General features: G+C 52.9%; 1 protein-coding gene and 1 non-coding gene across 24 annotated transcripts; both read left to right on the top strand.

The window, feature by feature from the left end:
* The first annotated feature begins 1,204 nt into the window (after positions 1 to 1,204).
* On the top strand, positions 1,205 to 21,083 carry Eif4g1 (eukaryotic translation initiation factor 4 gamma 1). 23 transcript variants are annotated; one of them, XM_087186764.1, is made up of 34 exons: positions 1,205 to 1,359; positions 2,151 to 2,207; positions 2,441 to 2,534; positions 2,822 to 2,908; positions 3,406 to 3,426; positions 4,005 to 4,115; positions 4,596 to 4,695; positions 5,781 to 5,893; positions 6,707 to 6,799; positions 7,001 to 7,067; positions 7,354 to 8,190; positions 8,758 to 8,846; positions 8,939 to 9,125; positions 9,211 to 9,344; positions 9,462 to 9,620; positions 9,758 to 9,946; positions 10,127 to 10,324; positions 10,543 to 10,689; positions 10,862 to 11,098; positions 11,232 to 11,336; positions 11,440 to 11,599; positions 11,804 to 11,904; positions 12,943 to 13,045; positions 13,245 to 13,347; positions 13,549 to 13,781; positions 13,905 to 14,023; positions 14,104 to 14,276; positions 14,519 to 14,644; positions 14,798 to 14,879; positions 16,560 to 16,658; positions 17,182 to 17,316; positions 17,423 to 17,504; positions 17,632 to 17,772; positions 20,459 to 21,083. In XM_087186764.1, exons 3-34 carry the CDS (start codon positions 2,475 to 2,477, stop codon positions 20,641 to 20,643), a joined length of 4,776 nt encoding a protein of 1,591 aa, XP_087042890.1. In that variant the 5' UTR covers positions 1,205 to 1,359; positions 2,151 to 2,207; positions 2,441 to 2,474; the 3' UTR covers positions 20,644 to 21,083. The 23 variants fall into 23 exon arrangements, with proteins under 23 accessions (XP_087042890.1, XP_087042887.1, XP_087042886.1 ...); XM_087186761.1 differs by having other exon boundaries at positions 4,596 to 4,716; XM_087186760.1 differs by having other exon boundaries at positions 4,005 to 4,181; positions 4,626 to 4,695.
* Positions 11,653 to 11,728, top strand: LOC147825426 (small nucleolar RNA SNORD66). Its single transcript, XR_015441191.1, has one exon. It is a non-coding gene; the product is annotated as a small nucleolar RNA SNORD66 (small nucleolar RNA).
* Positions 21,084 to 21,258: the final 175 nt, after the last annotated feature.

Here is a 21,258-nt window from a genome sequence, read left to right as displayed (position 1 = left end):
CCTCAGCCTCCCTAAGGAGGGACTGCACTACCTCTTGCAGGCAAAATTAATTTATTTAATCCTCAACATCCAAGAGTGGATGTTATCATTGTGAGAAAATGCATGATGCATTAGAAGCTCAGACTGGCTTCAAATCTTCTCATTTTGTAACAAGTAGGAGTCGGTAGGTTGTAGTACATAGCTAGGTAGTAACACAGCTGGGATTAAAACCCAAAGTAGCTGACATTCCAGCCTGTGGCCTTCAAAATCTGGCCAGGCAGGGGTCTTGAGGAATTTTTTTTCTGTTATTAGTCAGATTTTCATTATTTTTATCTTAAAATTTTATTTATTTTTAAATTTTATTTGTTTATTTTTTTGAGACAGGGTCTTGCTATGGAGTCCAGGCTGGCCTTGAACTCGAAGAGATCCAACTGCCTCAGCCTCCCCAGTGCTGAGATTATAGGCGTGACCCACACCTGGCCTCCTTATTGATTTTAGCCCCTCCTTAGGAGTGGCTGATTCTGGTAAACAACAAATCCTCTCAAATTACTCCTCTGGTTAGAATGTTTCCTCCTTTTTTGGTACTAGAGTTGAACCTGGGGCCTTGCCCTTCAACCTAAAGGACAGCACCAGCTCTAGTAAGCTTTGAGACAGGGTCTTGCTAAATTGCTCAGGCTGGGATTGCATTTCCAATTCTCCTATCTCAGCCTCCTAGAGTGCTGGGATTATAGGCACCACTGCACCCAGCAGAAAGTTTCTTTTTTTGAGACAGCCTCAATCTCAAATCCAGGTTGGCTTTGAACTATGTAGCCCAAACTCGCGGCAGTCCTCCCGTCTCAGTCTCCCAAAGTGCTGGGATTACAGGCGTGCGCCACTACGCCCCGGCTGAAAATTTCAATTCTTTTAGGGTAACAGTATCTTTTGTAGAAGCCTGTCAATGACCTAATCAAAGCATTTCCAAAGGCTGCATAATTCGTATTGTTCCATGAATTACTTAGGCTGAGTTTCATTTCAGTATTCTCAGCCCCGGCCAGCATCTCGCCTAGCATTTAGTATACATTCAATAAAGGCTTTCTCAAAGTATGAATGAACTAAAGAACTACCAGCGTCTCCGATCGGGGTCGGTTTGGGAATTCCAAAGTTCGGGAGGGGACACGGGGGCGGGCTTGCCCGTCATGTGACGGGGCGGGGCGAATCCCATGTGCTCAGCGGCGCCCGGGCGGGGCTCCGCCTCCGGCGCCGGTCACGTGGGGGCGCCGGCTGCGCCTGCGGAGAAGCGGTGGCCGCCGAGCGGGATCTGTGCGGGGAGCCGGAAATGGTTGTGGACTACGTCTGTGCGGCTGCGTGGGGCTCGGCCGCGCGGACTGAAGGAGACTGAAGGTAAAGCCGCCATGTCCGGGCTCGAACCGGCCCCCCCACCCCCCCTCCCCCCGCATCCGCCGCCATCCGGGCCGGTACCGGCCACCCTGTGCCGCCGCCCCGGCGCCCCGGCCCCAAGGCCCGGGACCGGGCCTCGGCCCGCCAGGCCCCGATCTACGGCCCACGTGTGCCCGGCCCTGCCGGGCCTGGCTGCTGGGTGGGGGCAGGGGAGAGCGGGGCCGCCCCGGGAGGGCCCCACGGCTTGGGAGGGCGCCGGGCTCTCTGGCAGCGCGATGGCGCCTCGGCGCGACCCGAGCAGGCCCGGCGGCCCGCGGGCATGGGCTCCGCGGCTCCGGGCCCGCCGCCCCCTCCCCCCTTCGCGGCCGGGCCGCCGGGAAGTGACACGTTGTTCTTTGGCACTGGCCGGCGCTGCGCAGGGAGGGCGGCATCGGGCAGGGAGGAGCCCCCAGCCCCGCCCGCCCTCCGGGCCGACCCTCGCTCGCCCGGAGCAGGCTCCGCCGCCCGCCCGGCTTTTCGGGGCCCGGTTCTTGCTTTCTGGGCTGCGCCCGGCGCGGCGGCAGGCCTCGTCTCTGGCCCCACGCGAGGGCCCCCGCGACGGGCTTGCCTTGTGTCTCCCCGGGCCAGGCCCCGAACCCGGTGTCCCCGGGTGGGGGGGTGGGGACACCACCACGGCCAAAGCCGCCTGCTCCTTCTGATCCGAGAGCCTGGTGCCAGCGAGACCTGGAATTTCCGGTCTGGTTGGTCTTGGGCCCCGCGGAGCCTGGTTGATACCCCTCACCTTCCAACTCCAGGCCCTCGGATGCCCAGAACCTGTAGGCCGCACCGTGGACTTATTCTTAACAGAGGGGGTGAGTGAGGGGGTTGTTTCAGCGCGGCGCCGGGTTGGGGACGGTGGTTGGAGGTGGTAAGGATTTGACAGCGTGCTGGTGGGGGACACGGGATGCATCTTTTCTGCTCCTTTACCCCCTTGGCACCTCCTGGGCTCCGTAGAGGATCCAGCCCTTGCTTCAACCCTTCCCCCATTCCATTTGCTTTAAGCTTGGATCCTTTCCTCTTTTCGAGCTCCACTCTTTCCCAACAGGTGCTGGGGGGACCCTGATGTGGTACCAAATGAAATGAACAAAGCTCCACAGCCCACAGGCCCCCCGCCCACCCCATCCCCTGGACTCCCTCAGGTAATTAGGGAGGAAGTGCCTGGGCTGGGATGGGGGTGGGGGAGGCCAGGCAGCTCTCCGTCAGGAACAGGTTCCAACCTTTCCCACCCCCATCTGTGTTAGGGCAAAGTGCAGTTGCCCGATGCCAAATGAAGACAGGGCCCCTGGTTGTCCCTGGGGGCTGTCACCGGAGGGGCTATGTGGGCTTCTGAGGCTCTTGCCGCAGATATACCCCCCTTATTTCACCAGCTTGGTTTTCAGCCCCACCTGGCCTTCCCCTCTTGCTGAACTCTGGTCTCCCCCCTCAGCCAGCGTTTCCCCCGGGGCAGACTGCACCGGTGGTGTTCAGTACGCCACAAGCGACACAAATGAACACGCCTTCCCAGCCCCGCCAGGTGAGGGACTGTTGGGGGGGTGCGGGGGGGGTGCTGGGTGGGAATTGTGGAAGCTACTGCCAGTTTGGGCCTAGGGTGGAAAGTATGGAAGTTGTGTGCCTGGCCCCAATTTTGTGACAGTTCCTCTGTGTTCTCTCATCCGCTTTGCGCTTTGTGCTGTTGATTACTTACATGGTGGCAGGCCCCTCAGGGAGTATGTAGTTGGTGAGGGTGCATCATTGGGGTCCTGGTACCTCTGAGAACTGGGGACAGTGCTTCAGGGCCTGTTGCCAACTCTTGCTTTCCCCTCTTTTACTGGGAAGTAGCCATTGGCCTATTCCCTTTTCTTGCTTTTTCTTTGGACTGTGGCGAGATAAGCATTCCAGCTGGGGTCTTTTTCTGCCTCTGTTCCTCAAGTTCTTCATTAAGTGGGAGGATTCTTGTCCTACCTCCTCCATTTTTCCTCCCTTATCACCTTGGGGATAATTCTCTTCTCTCCTGCCCCCATGTGCTCTCAGGGAGGATTCAGGTCTCTGCAGGTAATACTACCCTTTCCTAATCCTAGACCATCTCCTGGTCTTGCCCTTGCCCTTCACCCTGGTTAGGGGCTAGATACAGGGATTGGGGTTCTTCAGGGTGGGGACTTGTTTGCTGTTTAGGTCTTCAGTTTGAGGCTGAGTGCTGCATGTTAGGGGCTCACTATTGGAGAGCAAGTGTCTGGGAACTGGGAGACTGTTGCATGTTAGCAGTTAGCTCCTCAGTACCTTAGATGGAGCAGTGCATGCTGGGGAGTGTGTTGCCTGAAAGGGGCTGGCCTAGGCATGATGCATCTGGGTGTTAGGAAGCCTCTACAGAGCACTAGTCTGGTGGAGGTGACATGAGTATGCATGGTAGTGAGAGATTAAATATACACAGGGTGCCAAGTGTTCATCTGAGTTCGGAGGTCATGTGTGAGCACAAGAGGCCACTTAACCATCAGTTGGTCAAGTAGGCCATGGAAGGATTGGTCTCCGTGCTCTAAAGCCAGTGCTTCTCTGCAGTCTGTAGCGACATTGTGGAGTGGTAGTTCTGTTCTCGTTCCCTTCCTGATGCCAATGGCTTTCCTCCCTCCTGACAGCACTTCTACCCTAGCCGGGCCCAGCCTCCCAGCAGTGCAGCCTCCCGAGTGCAGAGTGCAGCCCCTGCCCGCCCTGGCCCAGCTGCCCATGTCTACCCTGCTGGATCCCAAGTAATGATGATCCCTTCCCAGATCTCCTACTCAGCCTCCCAGGGGGCCTACTACATCCCTGGACAGGTGAGGATGGAGGTTTGGGGACTGGAAGCCCCAAACCTCACCTCCCCCACCCCAACCTTCTAAAAAGGTGGGACCTACAGCTTTTATGTTTTTTGAAGTAAGGTTTTGCTGTGTAGTTAAAACTGGCCTTAAACTCATTATGTAGCCCAGGCCAGCCTCCAACTCAAGGCTATCCTCCTGCCTCAGCCTCTTGAGAGTTGGGATTACGGGTGTGTGTCACCGTGTCCAGCTCCACTTTTTTTTTGAGACAGGATCTCACTATGTAGTTCAGGCTGGCCTCTGGCAGTCCCGCCTGAGCCTCCTAAATGCTGGGATTGGTTCGCCACCATGTTCGACCCAACTTTGTTTTTGTAATTTGATGTGCTCACATCTCCCCTCAACTCTTTCTCTCCTCTTTCCCCCAACCCCCACTAGGGGCGTTCCACATATGTTGTCCCGACACAGCAGTACCCTGTGCAGCCAGGAGCCCCAAGCTTCTATCCGGGTGCAAGCCCTACTGAGTTTGGGACCTACGGTAAGCAGGAGAGGGAGTCAGGTGAGAGTTCATCACAGGGGCATCTAAACTGTTCTCCTGTTCTCTAAAGCACAAGGCCATTCAGCATTGCGGCTTTTCATCTAAAATGATAGGATTAATAATGGAGATTTGGGCTTAAGATTTAACCGATGGTGGGGGGGGGCATCCTTGATTTTCTACCTTGAGAGTTGAAGTCCTCCCCTCTTCAAGAAATGTGGGATCAGGCTCCAGCGTAAGGGCCTGTTGGTGGGCTTTCCCCATGGTACTCCTTTTGTGTTTGAGGGAACCCATGTAACATGGGGTTTGGGAGGTTTCGATAGCAATTTTTCATTTATGTTCTAGAGAAGGATTAGTGTGCTCTTTATGGTAGTGATGTCTAAAATTTTTTCCTATCAGGGAAAAACTTTGAATATGAACCTCTAGTATGTGTGTGGTTTTGTTTGTATATATCGTGAGTAACTTAAGTAGATAGTACTCATGGTACTGGTCAAAAACAATCACGTGGAAATCATGGATGAGATAGATGCACCCCATTTTGGAAACCATTGCTTTAAGGAATTAGTTTTTCTACATAGTGGGCTCAGACTGTAGTGGTATCATTGTTTCCTTGCCCCTTTGGCAAAGGCCTGGATAATGGAATTGGTCTCAGGGTGAGTGAAACAGGATTGGCGAATCTGTTTTCACATTTGCAGCCAGAAAGCTGATTCTGTTTCATGTTGGGAGTGTGTGAGCGTGCTGCCAGGTGGGGTGCACACAGGACGGTGCCTTGTGAGGTGGAACAGGCAGAAGCCCTCCTGTGGCCAGAGTGCAGTGGGGGAAAGAGTGCTTGTGGAGAAGGTGTGTGTATGTGTGTGAGTGTGAGTGTCAGGAATTCTTGTAAATGCATTTCGCAGTTCAGCAATTCAGACTGGTTCCTCCGCTTTGACAGACACTTAATTCCCCGGGGGAGGAGGGCGGAGCAGGGCAAGGGGGCTGGCCTGCTGTAGGCGATGAGAGGTTCTAAAGGTGGGAGGTGTTCAAGTAGGCATCATTGTATGGTTGGACCCTGACGCTGCTACCATTTTTCTTTTCTGTCCCCCTCCAAGCTGGCGCCTACTACCCAGCCCAAGGTGTGCAGCAGTTTCCTGCTGGCGTGGCCCCCGCCCCGGTTTTGATGAACCAGCCACCCCAGATTGCTCCTAAGAGGGAACGTAAAACTGTGAGTAGCAGCAGGCGGTTCTGGGGCATTTAGGAAGGGGAGAATTGAGGTCCCCGTGGTGCTGAGACATTGTGCCTCTGAGCAGAAACTTAAAGGTCTTCAGCTGAGAGTAGGCAGAGTGGGGTCTGGAATGCTCAGGTTCTTTGTAAGGTTCTAAGATGTCAGTGCAGAGACAGCTAATGATAGGAAGACTGAAGTGGCTAGTGGGGAAATTCCTGAGACCTGGGCTCTGGGGGTTCGTAACAGCTACGCTTGATTTTAGGTTTCTGGTGGCTTGCCTTGGAAATGGTTTGTTTTCTGTGGCCCCACCCCCCACTCCCTAGTCCTGGAAACTCGGGAGGCCTCCGCCTCTGCTCAGTCCTCAAGCCCTGGGCGTGGTGCCCAGAATAGGGTGCCAGGGCTGGGGAAGCCGCTGAGTCACCCTGGCTCCACCCACTGGGTCTGGGCCCTGCCCCCAGAGATCAGGCCGAGGAGCCACAAGTGAGCAGGCGAGGTGCTAAATGGGGGTCTTGGGCTCTAGGATGTGCAGCCACTGACTTGGGGACTGCTCTTGGTGTAGGGGTGTGGGAGGGAGGGCCATTGTGATGTTTAGGGCTGCTCTGTGAGGTCAGGGGTCTCTTAGAGGGTGTGGGGGCTAGAGCAGGGACTACAAGGAGCAGCCAGATGGGTTGACAGAACTTATGGGGTTTCTGGCACCCACCCACCTGCTTCCCAGTAGGGGGTGGGGAGTTGGCCCAGAGTCTGAGCAGTGGGGCAGGGTAGAGAGGTCAGCTCCTCCTGGTTCCCACTCAGGCCATAGCTTTCTTTCCTCAGATCCGAATTCGAGATCCAAACCAAGGAGGGAAAGATATCACGGAGGAGATCATGTCTGGGGCCCGAACTGCCTCCACACCCACCCCTCCCCAGGTACCTTCTGCTCTATTCAGTGCCTTGGCTGGGATGGCTGTTTACCCTTGACTGTCAAGTCCCTTGATCTTTTTCTTCAATTAAGGGATTTATTTCCCTGCTTTCCTGGATTTCTTGGCAGAGCTAAAGTAGAAATGGCTCTAGTAAAGAAGGGTTGAGGGACTCTTCAGGGCAAACTTGGTAACCCTTTGTGTCCTGCAGACAGGAGGAGGTCTGGAGCCTCAAGCTAATGGGGAGACGCCCCAGGTTGCTGTCATTGTCCGGCCAGGTAAGACAGCCAGTGGGACAGAGGTTTTATGGGGAAATGGAGTGTGACAATTTGAAATTCCAAGGAAGTAGAATGACTTGAATCAGGTGCCGCAGAAGAATGGCTTGGGTTTCAGGTGGTGGATTTGAGGGTGGATGCATTTTGAGGGAGAATGGGAGGCAGCTTTGGTAGGAGAGGATGAGGGATGGAGTCAGAGTGTTGAGTTGGAAGTTCCCAGGCTGGGAGAGGAGGAACAGCAGCCGTGAAGTGCTTGCCTGCCTTCTCATTGTTCTTTCCTCTGATGCAGATGACCGGGCTCAGGGAGCGCTCGTTGGGAGCCGGCCAGGATTGCCTGGCCCAGAGGACAGCCCTTCAGAGTCCCAGCCTTCATCACCGTCTCCAACCCCATCACCACCCCCAATCTTGGAACCAGGGTCTGAGCCTAACCTTGGAGTCCTCTCTCTTCCTGGGGACACTATGCCAACGGGGATGATACAAATGTCTGTAGAAGAATCAACCCCCATCTCCCATGAAACTGAGGAGCCATACTGCCTCTCTCCAGAACCCACTCCTCTTGCCGAACCCATACTGGAAGTAGAAGTGACACTTAGCAAACCAATTCCAGAATCTGAGTTCTCTTCCAGTGCGCTCCAGATTCCTGCCCCCCTGGAATCTCACAAGGTAGAAGTTCCCGAGGCTAATGGCGTGGTGCCATCTGAGGAGCTGGAGCCAGAGGTGGAGTCAAGCCCAGAGGTTGCCCCTGTTCTGCCTGTGGCTTGCCCTTCAGAATCCCCCGAGCCCGTTGCTCCAATTGCCCAACCAGAGGAACTGCTCAACGGAGCCCCCTCGCCACCAGCTGTGGACTTGAGCCCAGTCAGTGAGCCAGAGGAGCAGGCTAAAGAGGTTACTGTATCAGTGGCTTCCTCCGCCATCCTCTCTGCCACTCCACCTGCGACTCCTCCAGCTGCTTCTCCTCCTCAGGAGGAGGAAATGGAAGAAGAGGAGGAAGAGGAGGAGGAGGAGGAAGAAGGAAGAGAAGCCGAAGCTGAGAATGAGAAGGGTGGGGAGGATCTCTCTTCAGAGAGCACACCTGTCCCAGCCCACTTGTCCCTCCCCCCTTTGGAGGCGGCAGCAGCCACCCAAGGTGAAGTGTGACTGGAGAGAGTGGATTGGGGCAGGCTGAGGGTTGTGGCTTCTCTTCATCAATGCCCTCCATTTGGGCCACTGTGCCTGGGTTATGGAAGACCTGTGATGGAACCTAGGAGCTGGCGCAAGCACTTGGAAGCCTAGAGAGGGTGTGATGGGAAGAGGAAGGATTGTACTGTGGCTTCGTTACGATTTCCCCGTGGGTTGGGGGTAATTAAATTATTCCAGTCCCTGCTTTTATTTTTTTGTTTGTTTGTTTGTTTATTTTTTGGTGCCAGGGATTGAATTCGGGACTTTGCGCTTGTGAAGCAGGCACAGTGCCACTGAGCTACATCCCATCCCCGGGGCCGCTGCTTTTTTTTTCTTTTCTTTTTTTGGTACCGGGGATCAAACTTGGGACCTTGTGCTTGCAAGGCAGGCAGCGGAACTACTGACCTAAATCCCCAGCCCTGGTTTTCTTTCTTTTTTTTTCTTTTGGTACTGGAGATTGAACTCAGGACCTTGGGCTTGTGAGGCAGGCTCCGGAACCACTGAGCTAAATCCTGGCCCTTCTTTTCTTAATTAGTGGCAGTATCTGTGCCAAAGAGGAGACGGAAAATTAAGGAGCTAAATAAGAAGGAGGCTGTGGGAGACCTCCTAGATGCCTTCAAAGAGGTAAAGGAGCAGGAAAGTGGGCGAAGGGGAGGGCAGAGTATGGTTAGGGACTAGTGTTCACCGTGCAGCCAAACTCTGTTGTTTGGTTGCAGGCAAACCCAGTAGTACCAGAGGCGGAGAATCAGCCTCCCGTAGGCAACAACCCAGGACCAGAGTCTGAGGGCACCAGTGTGGCCCCACGGCCCGAGGAAGCAGAGGAGACCTGGGACTCCAAAGAGGACAAAATCCAGAATGCTGAGAACATTCAGCCTGGGGAGCAGAAGTACGACTATAAGTCAGGTATACCGAAGGGAAGGGTGAGAGTGGCTAGCATTCTTGACTGGGTCCTGGGGGTCAGAAGTATGACAGACGCATCCTCTTGCAGATCAGTGGAAGCCACTAAACCTGGAGGAGAAAAAGCGTTACGACCGAGAGTTCCTGCTTGGCTTTCAGTTCATCTTTGCCAGTATGCAGAAGCCAGAAGGGTTGCCCCATATCACTGACGTGGTGCTGGACAAGGTTGGTGGCTGGGGGCTGGGGAGGGCAAGTTTGAGCTGGGCTGACTGGAGAGGAGTCTGAGGTAGGAAAGTCAGTAGTCCTAGGCTATGTATGAGACTTGCCCTGTCTTCCTCACAGGCCAATAAGACACCGCTGCGGCCGCTGGATCCCTCAAGACTACCCGGCATAAACTGTGGTCCAGACTTCACTCCATCCTTTGCCAACCTTGGCCGACCAGCCCTTAGCATTCGTGGGCCCCCGAGGGGTGGGCCAGGTGGGGAGCTGCCCCGAGGGCCGGTGAGTGGGGCTGGCTAAGGGGGCAGGGTCTTGGGGTGTCTGGAGTGGGTGAGGGCTGCCCTGCAGATGTGCAGTAGTGAGGGCACATGTGCTTACTGGTTCGTGTCTTGACTTTGGCTCCTCTCTTGCTTATTTAGCAGGCTGGCTTGGGACCCAGGCGCTCTCAGCAGGGCCCCCGAAAAGAACCACGCAAGATCATTGCCACAGTGTTAATGACTGAAGATATAAAACTGAATAAAGCAGAGAAAGCCTGGAAACCCAGCAGCAAGCGGACAGCGGCTGATAAGGAACGAGGAGAAGAGGATACTGATGGCACCAAGACCCAGGTATTGGCAAGTCCTGCATTGGCTCTCCACTCCTGCTGCTCAGGGTCTGCCATCTGAGCCCACTTTGCCCTCTTTGTCTGTCCTTACCTCAGTCCCTACTGCCAGCCTCTCCTGTCCCCCCAGCAGCCCCTGTCTGGAATCTCACTGGATCCTGGGTCTTCTCTTTCCCCTTGCCCACAGGACCTACTCCGCAGGGTGCGCTCCATCCTGAATAAGCTCACACCCCAGATGTTCCAGCAGCTGATGAAGCAAGTGACACAGCTGGCCATTGACACTGAGGAACGCCTGAAAGGAGTCATTGACCTCATCTTCGAGAAGGCCATTTCAGAGCCCAACTTTTCTGTGGCCTACGCCAACATGTGCCGCTGCCTCATGGCGGTCAGTGTCCACACTCTTCTAACCTCATCGCCTAGCATCTAGTTCTGTTCCTGAGGCTCCTGGCATCACTGTCAGGGCTCCCTCTGGCTTTTGCTATTGATGGCAGCTGGGAGGGGGCAGGACTAAAGCCAGGGATCTTCTGGGTCAGGGAGTTAGCTGCTTGGAAGGCTTTCCCTGCCCTGGACTGGTGTCATTGTTTTGTTCTCTTTGACTGACAGCTGAAAGTGCCCACTACAGAAAAGCCAACAGTGACTGTTAACTTCCGAAAACTGTTGTTGAATCGATGTCAGAAGGAATTTGAGAAAGACAAAGATGATGATGAAGTTTTTGAGAAAAAGCAAAAAGAAATGGATGAAGCTGCTACGGTGAGAAAACCCACTACCAGTCCCACCCCCTGCTCAGCACCCCTCCCACCAGCTGCTACTCTGCTGTAGGATTTGGGGTGCTTACTGCTCAGCTGGGTACTCAGATTGGAGAGAGAAGGGCTGTAGCCCAGGGGCCAGGCACTGCTCTGACGAGACCCTCTATGACTGGTAGGCAGAGGAGCGGGGCCGCCTGAAGGAGGAGTTAGAAGAGGCTCGGGACACGGCCCGACGGCGCTCTTTAGGGAACATCAAGTTTATTGGCGAGTTGTTCAAGCTCAAGATGTTAACCGAGGCGATTATGCATGACTGCGTGGTCAAACTACTAAAGAACCACGATGAGGAGTCCCTGGAATGCCTCTGCCGCCTGCTCACCACCATTGGCAAAGACCTGGACTTTGCAAAAGCCAAGGTAAGGCTTCTTGGATGTGGAGGGGGTGGCTGAAGCCCCTAGGCCCCTCTCCATGATGACAGACATGCTTGTTAGCCTGCCAGGTCTGGGCTCTTGGTGAGATGCTAAACATGCGTGATCCGTTTCTTCCTAGCCACGAATGGATCAGTATTTCAACCAGATGGAAAAAATCATTAAAGAAAAGAAGACGTCATCTCGCATCCGCTTTATGCTGCAGGATGTGCTGGATCTGCGACAGGTATATGTCCCTTCCTTGCCGCTGTCATTCTGTGGTCCCTTTGCCAATGGTGCCTTCTCTGGGACTTCCTGACATAATTGCAAATGGCTTCCTGTTCCCACAGAGCAATTGGGTACCACGGCGCGGAGACCAGGGTCCCAAGACCATTGATCAGATCCACAAGGAGGCTGAGATGGAGGAGCATCGCGAACATATCAAAGTGCAGCAGCTCATGGCCAAGGGCAGCGACAAGCGTCGGGGAGGCCCTCCAGGCCCACCCATTAGTGAGTTGGAGGCTAGGACCAGGGAGGTGTCAGTGATGGACTGGGACTTTGCTTGCCGCTGATGACTTCCTGTTAGTGCCACGTGTCTGGGCCACTGAGACCCCATGATGGAACTGAGGATCTGAGGAAGGGAGCTGAAGTGGCCCAAGGAGAAGGGGCTGCTAAAACTTACGTTACTCCAGGGATGTCCCCTTTTTGTTCCAGGTCGTGGCCTCCCACTCGTGGACGACGGTGGCTGGAACACAGTCCCCATCAGCAAAGGCAGCCGCCCCATTGACACCTCACGACTCACCAAGATCACAAAGGTTAGGGGTGCGCTGCAGGGGCTGGTGGTGGTGAGGCTGAGGGGAAGGGGCTCAGCCTCCCTGAGGGTGGAGAGTTGACAGTGAGCTTTCTTCTTAGGCCAGTGGGAACCCTAGGCGCAGGACTGCCCGCTCAGCGGGTCTGTGTGCGTTGGTCCGGGCAAACTGCCTGCAGTGACCTGGCGCGTTGCCTATTTCTATATATCCTACAAGCTGAGAACGCTTTTTGATTTTTAAAAAAAATTTTATTGTATATACATTTTTTGGTACCGGGAATCAATTCAGGGCCTTGTGCTTGGCAGGGAGGTGCTGTGCCACTGAGCTACATTCTCAGCCTGCTTTTTTATTTTTACTGGTACTGGGGATCGAACTCGGGACCTTATGCTTGCGAGGCAGGCAGCGGAACCACTGAGCTAAATCCCTGGCCATGCTTTTTTATTTTTAAATGGTTGAGAAAAATCAAAAAGGTAAATGATATTTTTATGGTACAGAAATTGTATAAAATTTAAGTTATGTGAAATTTAAATTTTTCTGGCCATGGTGGCACCTGCCTGTAATCCTGGCACTCAGGAGGCTGAGGCAGAAGGATTGCTGTATGAGGCCAGCCTGGGGTACATAGCGAGTTTAAGACCAACGTGGACTACTTAATGAGACCCTGTCTCAAAAACCAGAAAAAAAAAATTTTTTCCCAATGTAAGTAAAGTTTTATTGGGAGATAGCCATTCTCATTCCCTTTTTTTTGTACTGGGGATCGAACTCAGGACCTTGCACTTGTCAGGCAGGTGCGGTGCCACTGAGCTAAATCCCCAGCCCCATACTCATTCCTTTTTTTTTTTTTTCTCATTCCTTTTAAATACCACCCAGGGCTGCTTTCACACTGCAGTGGCAGAATTGAGTAGTTGTGATGCAGACCTTAGCTTGCAGAGCCTAAAGTATTTGCTGTCTGGCTTTTGGTCTGGGCCTTCTGGTATCTTGGTGTGGCGCTGCTGACTGAGGGCTTTGGCCCGGTCAGACCCGTGACTGCTGCCATTCCTTCTGCAGCCTGGCTCCATTGATTCCAACAATCAGCTCTTTGCACCAGGAGGGCGACTGAGCTGGGGCAAAGGTAGCAGTGGGGGCTCAGGAGCCAAGCTCTCCGATGCAGGTATGGAGGCCACTGGAGGAGGGGGGTGGTGATTAATCTGGGCTCCCTGTGCGGAAGGCTTTCAGTAGGAGTGGTTAGGGAATGAGAGGGCGGGTTAGGTGTACCGTTATTCTCAACACTGAGACCAAGTGTCCTAACCTGTCAGGAAGAGTGCAAGAAAGTAGGAAGAGCTCTTAACCTAGGTTCTCTGCCTCCTCAGCATCAGAATCTGCTCGTTCAGCTACTAGTACCTTGAATCGCTTCTCAGCTCTTCAACAGGCAGTACCTATGGAGAGCACAGATAACAGATGTGTGGTGCAGAGGTGAGCTTTCCCAGGGATCTTAGCCTTCACACCGAGAGTACTGGGGTTAGGTTTTGGTTGTCAAAGCATGGGAATTCCTCATACCTGTAGTCCTTGCAGCCTCTGTCTAAGATTGGGTGTATTCTTGATGCCAAAAACAAGGTCTAGCGGTTGCTGGGCAGGTTGGGTAATTACTTGAGAGTGTGATTGTCTTTGTTTCAGGAGTAGCTTGAGCCGGGAACGAAGTGAGAAAGCTGGGGACCGGGGAGACCGAGTAGAGCGGAGCGAACGGGGTGGTGACCGTGGGGACCGATCAGATCGTGCACGGACACCTGCCACCAAGCGAAGTTTCAGCAAAGAAGTGGAAGAGCGGAGTAGAGAGCGGCCTTCCCAGCCTGAGGGATTGCGCAAGGCCTCGAGCCTCACGGAAGATCGCGACCGGGGCCGGGACACTGGTGAGGGACGGGGACAGAAGTGGGGAGGCTACTGGCTACCTTGGAACGAGCTGGCCTAGTGCTCCTGAGACCTCTGGTCTGTTGGCTAAGAACATTGGAACTGAATACTATCTCGTTCCACAGTGAAGCGGGAAGCCACCCTGCCCTCAGTGGGCCCCCTGAAGGCTGCACTCTCTGAGGAGGAGCTGGAGAAGAAGTCGAAGGCCATCATTGAGGAGTATCTCCATCTCAATGACATGAAGGTGGGCAGGGGCGGGTTGGCTGGCGTGTGGGGTGCAGGGTCTGGGACCAGGAGGTGAACACCTCCCCGCTTTGTTCTCAGGAAGCAGTGCAGTGTGTACAGGAGCTGGGCTCGCCCTCCCTGCTCTTCATTTTTGTGCGGCACGGCGTCGAGTCCACACTGGAGCGCAGCACCATCGCTCGAGAGCACATGGGGAAACTGCTCCACAGGCTGCTGTGTGGCGGGCACCTCTCCACCGCCCAGTACTACCGAGGGTATGGCAGCCTCTGTGGGACTTCTGGGGGCCACGTTACCAGTTAGGCTCAGTAATCCCAGTAAGGATTACTGGATGGGGAGGTGAACTGTCTGAGGGCGAGAAGGTGGCCTTAGCTTGACGTAATCACCACTGCGTTTCCATGTCTAGAAAGTGTTCTGGAGGTTCCATTGTTGATAGTTGGCTGTACAGGGTGGGGGCCTGGCCTTCTTCCCCAGAATGCCCTCTGAATTCCCTTTGCAGGCTGTACGAAATCCTGGAATTGGCGGAGGACATGGAGATTGACATCCCCCATGTGTGGCTTTATCTGGCAGAACTTGTAACACCCATTCTGCAGGAAGGTGGGGTGCCCATGGGAGAACTATTCAGGTAAGCCCCTCCAGGTGCAGTTCAGAAGATGTAGAGACCGGAGGAGACGGGGAGGGAGGGATGGAGGGAGGTTTGGCAGCTCAGACGCCTGGGTTTGGAGATGGGTGGAGAAATGTGGAGTCCGTCAGTGCGAGGGTTTTTTTCTTCTTGTAGGGAGATTACAAAGCCTCTGAGACCTTTGGGCAAAGCTACTTCCCTCTTACTGGAGATCCTGGGGCTCCTATGCAAAAGCATGGTGAGTGGGCCTTTCCAAGGGTTATGTGTTCAGGGCTTCTTATGGTTGTTCCTGGTGACCATGCACCCTTAATGGTATTGGTGATGGCAGAACTATGTTGGTATCTGAACAAAAGTGTTGGAATGGGCAGTCCCCTGTAGACAGTTCCTGTCATGATTTTTAGTCAGGCTGTAGGAGAATGGCATATAAGACCTTAGTTCCACGATTCATTTGTTCATTTAATTATTCAGCTTTGTGTGTGTTGTGTTGCTGGGGATTGAACATCGGGCCTTATTTATGCATGATAGGCAAATGCTGTACCACTGAGCCACATCCCCAGTCCTAACTGGCGTTTCTCTGAACACTTCCTGTGTCTTGAGAAGTGGGGATACAGCAGTCAATGGTAGACAGGAAGTAAGAATGCCAGTTTAATAAAAACAATACGAGCCAGACATGGTGATGCACACCTGTAATCCCAGCACTCAGGAGGCTGAGACAGGAGGATTGCCGTGAGTTCGAGGCCAGTCTGAACTGCACAGTGAGACCCTGTCTTAAAAACATATGCCTATGCATGTACATAGAAGTGTGAAATGATAGTTGAAATGGAGTGTCTTCAGTACTATGAGGATGCAGAGTATCTTGACAGTGTTTGTGACCGGCTTTATGAAGGTTAATTGGTGACTATTATAAAGGCGAAAAGATGGAGAAAGGCAGGTTGGGTGTGGTGCTTAGTGCCGGTCAGAAGTTGAGATATGTAGGTTCAAGAGCTCAGCTCTCTGGAACCCAGATGAGGGAGACAAACTTGTGCAGTGCTCAGATAGCAGCTTTTGTGAAGATTTATGTTGTGTGTTGGGGGTTTGGTGTATCTGCTTCTAAGAGTTTCTGAATTTAGGAAACAAAGTCATACTAAGCTACAAGTCACCTCTTCCTACAAGCAATGGCTCCTTGGGGTAATGAAAAACCAGGCTGTTCTAGAAAAAGAAATAGTGGAAGATGGATGCTAGGATGAGACATTTGGATTTGGTGGTCTTTTTAAAAAGTTTTTATTGGGCTGGGGATTTAGCTCAGTGGTTCTGCTGCCTGCCTTGCAAGCTCAAGGTCCTGAGTTTGATCCCCGGTACCAAAAAAAAGTTTTTATTTTAATTATTTATTTATTTATTTTTGCAGTACTGGGGCTCGAACTCGGGTCCTTGAGCTTGTGAAGCAGGCGCGGTGCCTCTGAGCTACATCCCCAGCCCCAAAGTTTTTATTCTTATTACTATATATTTGCACTAGATTATGATCACATTAATTATGGGGAGTTGGTACATGTATAGAATGCATCTTCATTCTTTTTAATGTCCCTTTCTTTCCTCTTCCCCCACTTGGCTTTTTGATGTCTGTTTGCTTTTTTGAGATTGAGAATCTTGCAAAAGCTAGTTGACATTTTTCCTAGAGGCCCTTAGGTCATTTCCCCATCCTAGTGTCAGCGTTACGGGGCTGAGGACTTCTTGTTGATTTGGTGCTTATCTGACAAGGACTGTACCCTGCACCAGATGGAGGCGCGGAAGGGCTGTGCCTGTCTGGTACCTCTGTGACATCTTTAGTTCTTCGTAGGTACCTGTGGCCTTCTAGTTAAAGTATTTCTTGGGATGACTGTTGTGGAGATGATGTTGGGTGTTTGAACAGAGAGATGGTTACTGAGTTGAAACTCTTTTCCAGGGTCCCAAAAAGGTGGGGATGCTATGGCGAGAGGCTGAACTTAGCTGGAAGGAGTTTCTACCTGAAGGCCAAGATGTTAATGCATTCGTTGCTGAACAGGTTTGGGACTGGAATTGGGTTATTTCTTTTCTTTTTTTCCTTTTGGTACAGGGGATTGAAATCAGGACCTTGCGCTTGTGCTTGCGATGCAGGTGGTGGCACCACTGACTTAAATCCCTGGCCCACTGTCTTTTTTTTTTTTTTTCTTTTTTTTTCTTTTTTTTCCTTTTTTTTCTTTTCTTTTTTTTTCTTTTTTTTTCCTTTTTTTCTTTTTTTTTCTTTTTTTTCCTTTTTTTTCTTTTCTATTTTTTTCTTTTTTTTTTCCTTTTTTTTCTTTTTTTTTCTTTTTTTTCCCTTTTTTTCCCTTTTTTTTCTTTTTTTTTCTTTTTTTTTCTTTTTTTTTTTTTTCCCATCCCAGGGATCGAGCTCAGGACCTTGTGCTTGCCAGACAGGCATGGTGCCACTGAGCTACATCCCCGGCCCTAAACTTGATTATTTCTAATATTTGAGTCTTAGCCTCGTTCCCTCTTCCCTCCATGCCCACACGATGCACCTGACCTCTTGACCTTGGCCTTGGTTGCAGAAGGTGGAGTATACTCTGGGAGAGGAGTCGGATGCCCCTGGGCAGAGGGCAGTCCCCTTAGAGGAGCTGAGCAAGCAGCTGGAGAAGCTGCTGCAGGAGGGCAACAGTAATCAGCGGGTGTTCGACTGGATAGAAGTATGTTGCTTCTGGGAACTGGGGAGGGATAGAGGAGAGATGTTTCTTGGCTGGGCTGGGAGGTGGCAGGAATGGTGAATTAGGGGCATTTGTTTTTCCCCCACAGGCCAATCTGAGTCAGCAGCAGATAGCATCCAGCACATTAGTTCGAGCCCTCATGACAGCTGTCTGCTATTCTGCAATTATCTGTAAGAGAAGCTGGGGCAAGGGTGGGCCCAACAGTGAAGTGGAAGGAAGGGCTTCAGTGTGTGCCTCCTGGGGCCGAACCGGGCTAAGGCTGGAGTATTCCACTTGTCCCTGTCTTCCTTTCTGCAGTCGAGACTCCTCTCCGAGTGGATGTTGCGGTGCTGAAAGCGCGAGCACGACTGCTGCAGAAGTACCTGTGTGATGAACAGAAGGAGCTGCAAGCGCTCTACGCCCTCCAGGCCCTTGTGGTGACCTTGGAGCAGCCCCCCAGTAAGCCAGGCTATAGGGATGGGGTAGTGGTAGGGTGGGGCTGGCAGGTAGGAGCCGGTGGTCCGGAGGAGTTCAATCCGGGAAGGATGGGTAATCATTAGAGAGCACAATACTGTAATGGTTTGATTCCTTCCCCCTTTGTTTCCGCGCTTGCAAGTGGAAGGCGTTAGTCTCAGCTTTGAAGGTTAATCAACCACTTGCTTTGTGCCTAACCATTTGTTACATGCCAGCAAATGCAGAAATGGCAAACGTGGCATCTTTCAGATGTTCCTTGTTCCCCTGTGCCTTGCACAAGGCTGAAATTGCTTACCTTGACTCCGCACACCCTCGCAGCTGCTGTTTAGCTGGATGGTATTATCCCAGTTTTCACATTGAAAGACTGAGGCTTAGGTTCACATGTCTAAGGTTGGGCATTCTGCAAATCGCTGTGTGTCAGGGCATTGCGGTAATCATGGTGAGGAAGTTAAGCACAGTTCATGCGCTCACATGGAGCCAGTGGCTGTGTGAGAGGTAGGTGTTGGAAGATGGGTCCGAGAGGTCATTGATGGATGGGAGTTAGCTAGCTAAGTGACAGGTGGGAGGAGGCCCTTGTTGAAGGCAGTTCTGAGGGGGTGGGAACTGGGCACAGGAAAGAGCTGTGGGAGGTAGGCCAGTGTGGGAGAACCCGGTGCCAGTCAGGAGTGAGGCCATGGCAGACGCTTTAAAGGGGCCTAAGAATTTGCTTTTAGGCTTTAGGTCATTGGGTGTTCTCGGAAGAATGGTTTGGAGTGGAATGAGAGTGAATGACAGGTAGACAGACATTAGTGGTTCCGCCTCCCTGGTGACAGTGGAGATGGGGGAGGAGTGAGAAGATTGAAGAGGTACTGAGGGCATGGAGTCAGTGGCTTTTAGCCACACTGACCTGGGGAGAAGGGCTTCGAGAGATTCAAAAGCACGAGTGAAGCTGGGCATGGGTTTACTATCTGGGAGGCAGAGGCAGGAGGATTGAAAGTTCAAGGCCAGTTTGGGCACGTCAGTGCAGACCCCATTTTCAAAATAAAAAGGGCTAGAGGTGTAGCTCAGTGGTAGACCTGTCATGTGTTTGGCTCTGGATTTGATCCTATTCCCCGCCCCCTATAGCTGACCTCCAGGAGAGTTCAGCAGGTGAGCCCTTGGTTGGGATGGGGGAGTTAGGTTTGTGTCTCTGGGTAGGCGGCTCAGACACCAGGTGGACAGCTGGGTGTCTGGATCCGTTTGGGGAGGAGGAAGTCAGGGCAGGGAGGTAGCTTTGTGAGGTGCTGGCACAGGTTAACACATGCGTAAGTCACAGAGGACATGAGATTGTGGAGTGTGGGCCGAGGGCCTGGGCTGGAACCCATGGGGTGCTGAAGGGAGTCGGATAAGAGACCTGAGGAGGGCAAGGTCCTATCCACAAAGGAAACAGATATCTCAGGGTGAGAAAGTGGCTGATAACACTAGGTGCTGAGAGTTGGGTAGGTCTGGAATATTAACACGTGAGGCCATCTGACAGAAATATGGGGGGGCGGCAAGGAGGCACTGAGAAATACTCAACTGAGACAGAAGAAAGGCAAACAGCAAGTGTAGACAAGATCTTTTATTTAGCTGTGAGATCCAGGGTTGGAAGGGGGCCTTTTATGTGTAGACACAAGAAACGGGTTTGACTCTAGAGCAGAATGGATAATCAGATGCATGAAGTCCCCTGGATGGGAGGTGTGGGATTTGGAGCCCAAGTGAAGGATTAGCTGCTGCCCCTGGTGTGGGTTGGGAGGCAGCTGTGCCCACAGGCAGTTTGGGGACTTTAGGGTTGGAGTCCCTTGAGGAACATCCCGGCATGCAGCTTCTCCTGGGTGCCCTAGGCTCTTTTCATGGTGATGGCAAACCTTTTAGAGCTTTCAGTGATACAGCCCACTGGGGTACTCGGGCTGTAGCTTCACCACCACTGGCCTAGGGTTTCTCCTGGGGTCTGAGCCTGAGGATTCTGTGCTCTATTCACTTGGCTGAATCTGCCTCCCTGTTTTCAGGAGTGTAAGGTTTGGTTTGGAAAAGACTGGCAGTGCAGTGTGGGGGTGGGAGAGGTTGTGTTCTAGATTCTAGGACTAGTGCTATGGCAGCCACAGGTAGAGGGGACAAGGTAAGCCAGGTGTGCTTGAGTTGAGTCTTGGAGAAGTTCATCAGGAAGGTGACCAAGAAAGGGGGGATGTTCTTGGGACCCTCAAAAGTGTCAAAGGCTGGGGAAGGGAGGGTTTATATGTGTAAGAAGGAAGTGGAAGGGGTCAAGAATCTGGATGTTTGGGGGCCAGAGGATTTTCCAGGTTATACACTCCACATTTGTGAGCGACACAGCTGGGATTTTTGTGAGTACCCAAATTCAGTTGCACCGGTGGTGCATATAGTTAACCTCTATTAAATTATATCTTGAGAAGTTTGAAGCTGCCAAGGTGAGTCTGGGCGAGTTTGTAAGATATTTTGATGGCCAAGTGACTCATGCCTGCATAGCAGTCTCTTGGATCCTGATTTAGCATCCTGTCAGAGACCTAGTTCCCCTGGAATGACCAGGCACAGATGTCAACGCCCTGTTTTAACAGTGGAGCTTGGGAGAGGTGCCTGGGGGCGTGCGTGCGTGCGTGTGTGTCTGCCGTGGTTGTGCGTGGCCATTTTCCTCTGACTGCTTCCCCATGGTTTGCAGACCTGCTTCGGATGTTCTTCGATGCGCTGTATGATGAGGACGTGGTGAAGGAGGAAGCATTCTACAGCTGGGAGAGCAGCAAGGACCCCGCTGAGCAGCTGGGCAAGGGCGTGGCCCTTAAATCTGTCACAGCCTTCTTCAACTGGCTCCGGGAGGCTGAGGAGGAGGAGTCTGACCACAACTGAGGGAGGGTGGGGCTGGGGACATGAGCCCCATGGACGCCAATGGCCCGGCCAGCCGCCTGGACTGCAGGGGGTGGCAGCAGCGGCGGCGGCGGTGGCAGCAGGTGCCTGTAGTGCGATGAGTCTGAACTAATAAAGTGGCTGAAGAGGCAGGATGGCTTGGGGCTGCCTGGGGCCCCCTCCAGGATGCTGCCAGGTGTCCCTCTCCTTCCCCGGGGGCACAGAGATATATTATATATAAAGTCTTGAAATTTGGTGTGTCTTGAGGGGGGGCACTAAGCCCTGCCCCTGAGGTCCTTTTTTATTTTCTGAAAATCACTCTTGGGACTGCCGTCCTCGCTGCTGGGGGCATATGCCCCAGCCCCTGCACCACCCCTGCTGCTGCCTGGGCAGGGGGAAGGGGGGGCACGGTGCCTGTAATTATTAAACATGAATTCAATTAAGCTCACTGCCTCTGCTTTATGGCCGGCTCCCTTTAGAGAAGGTAAGGACTGGTGGGCAGCTTCTTTTTCAGAGCTGGCACTGTAGCACTGTTCTGTATCCTGGCACCTCTGCCTCTTCCCGTCCACGATGGGTCTGGGGAGCCAGTTGCCGCGGGGCGGGGGGGCGGACGACATG

This window comes from Heterocephalus glaber, unplaced genomic scaffold (assembly GCF_053883595.1).
Source record: "Heterocephalus glaber isolate CG9 unplaced genomic scaffold, H.glaber_assembly_v1.0 deba00001504, whole genome shotgun sequence".
NCBI classification, from domain to species: Eukaryota; Metazoa; Chordata; class Mammalia; order Rodentia; family Bathyergidae; genus Heterocephalus; species Heterocephalus glaber.
This window is presented reverse-complemented; position numbering and strand designations above follow the sequence as displayed.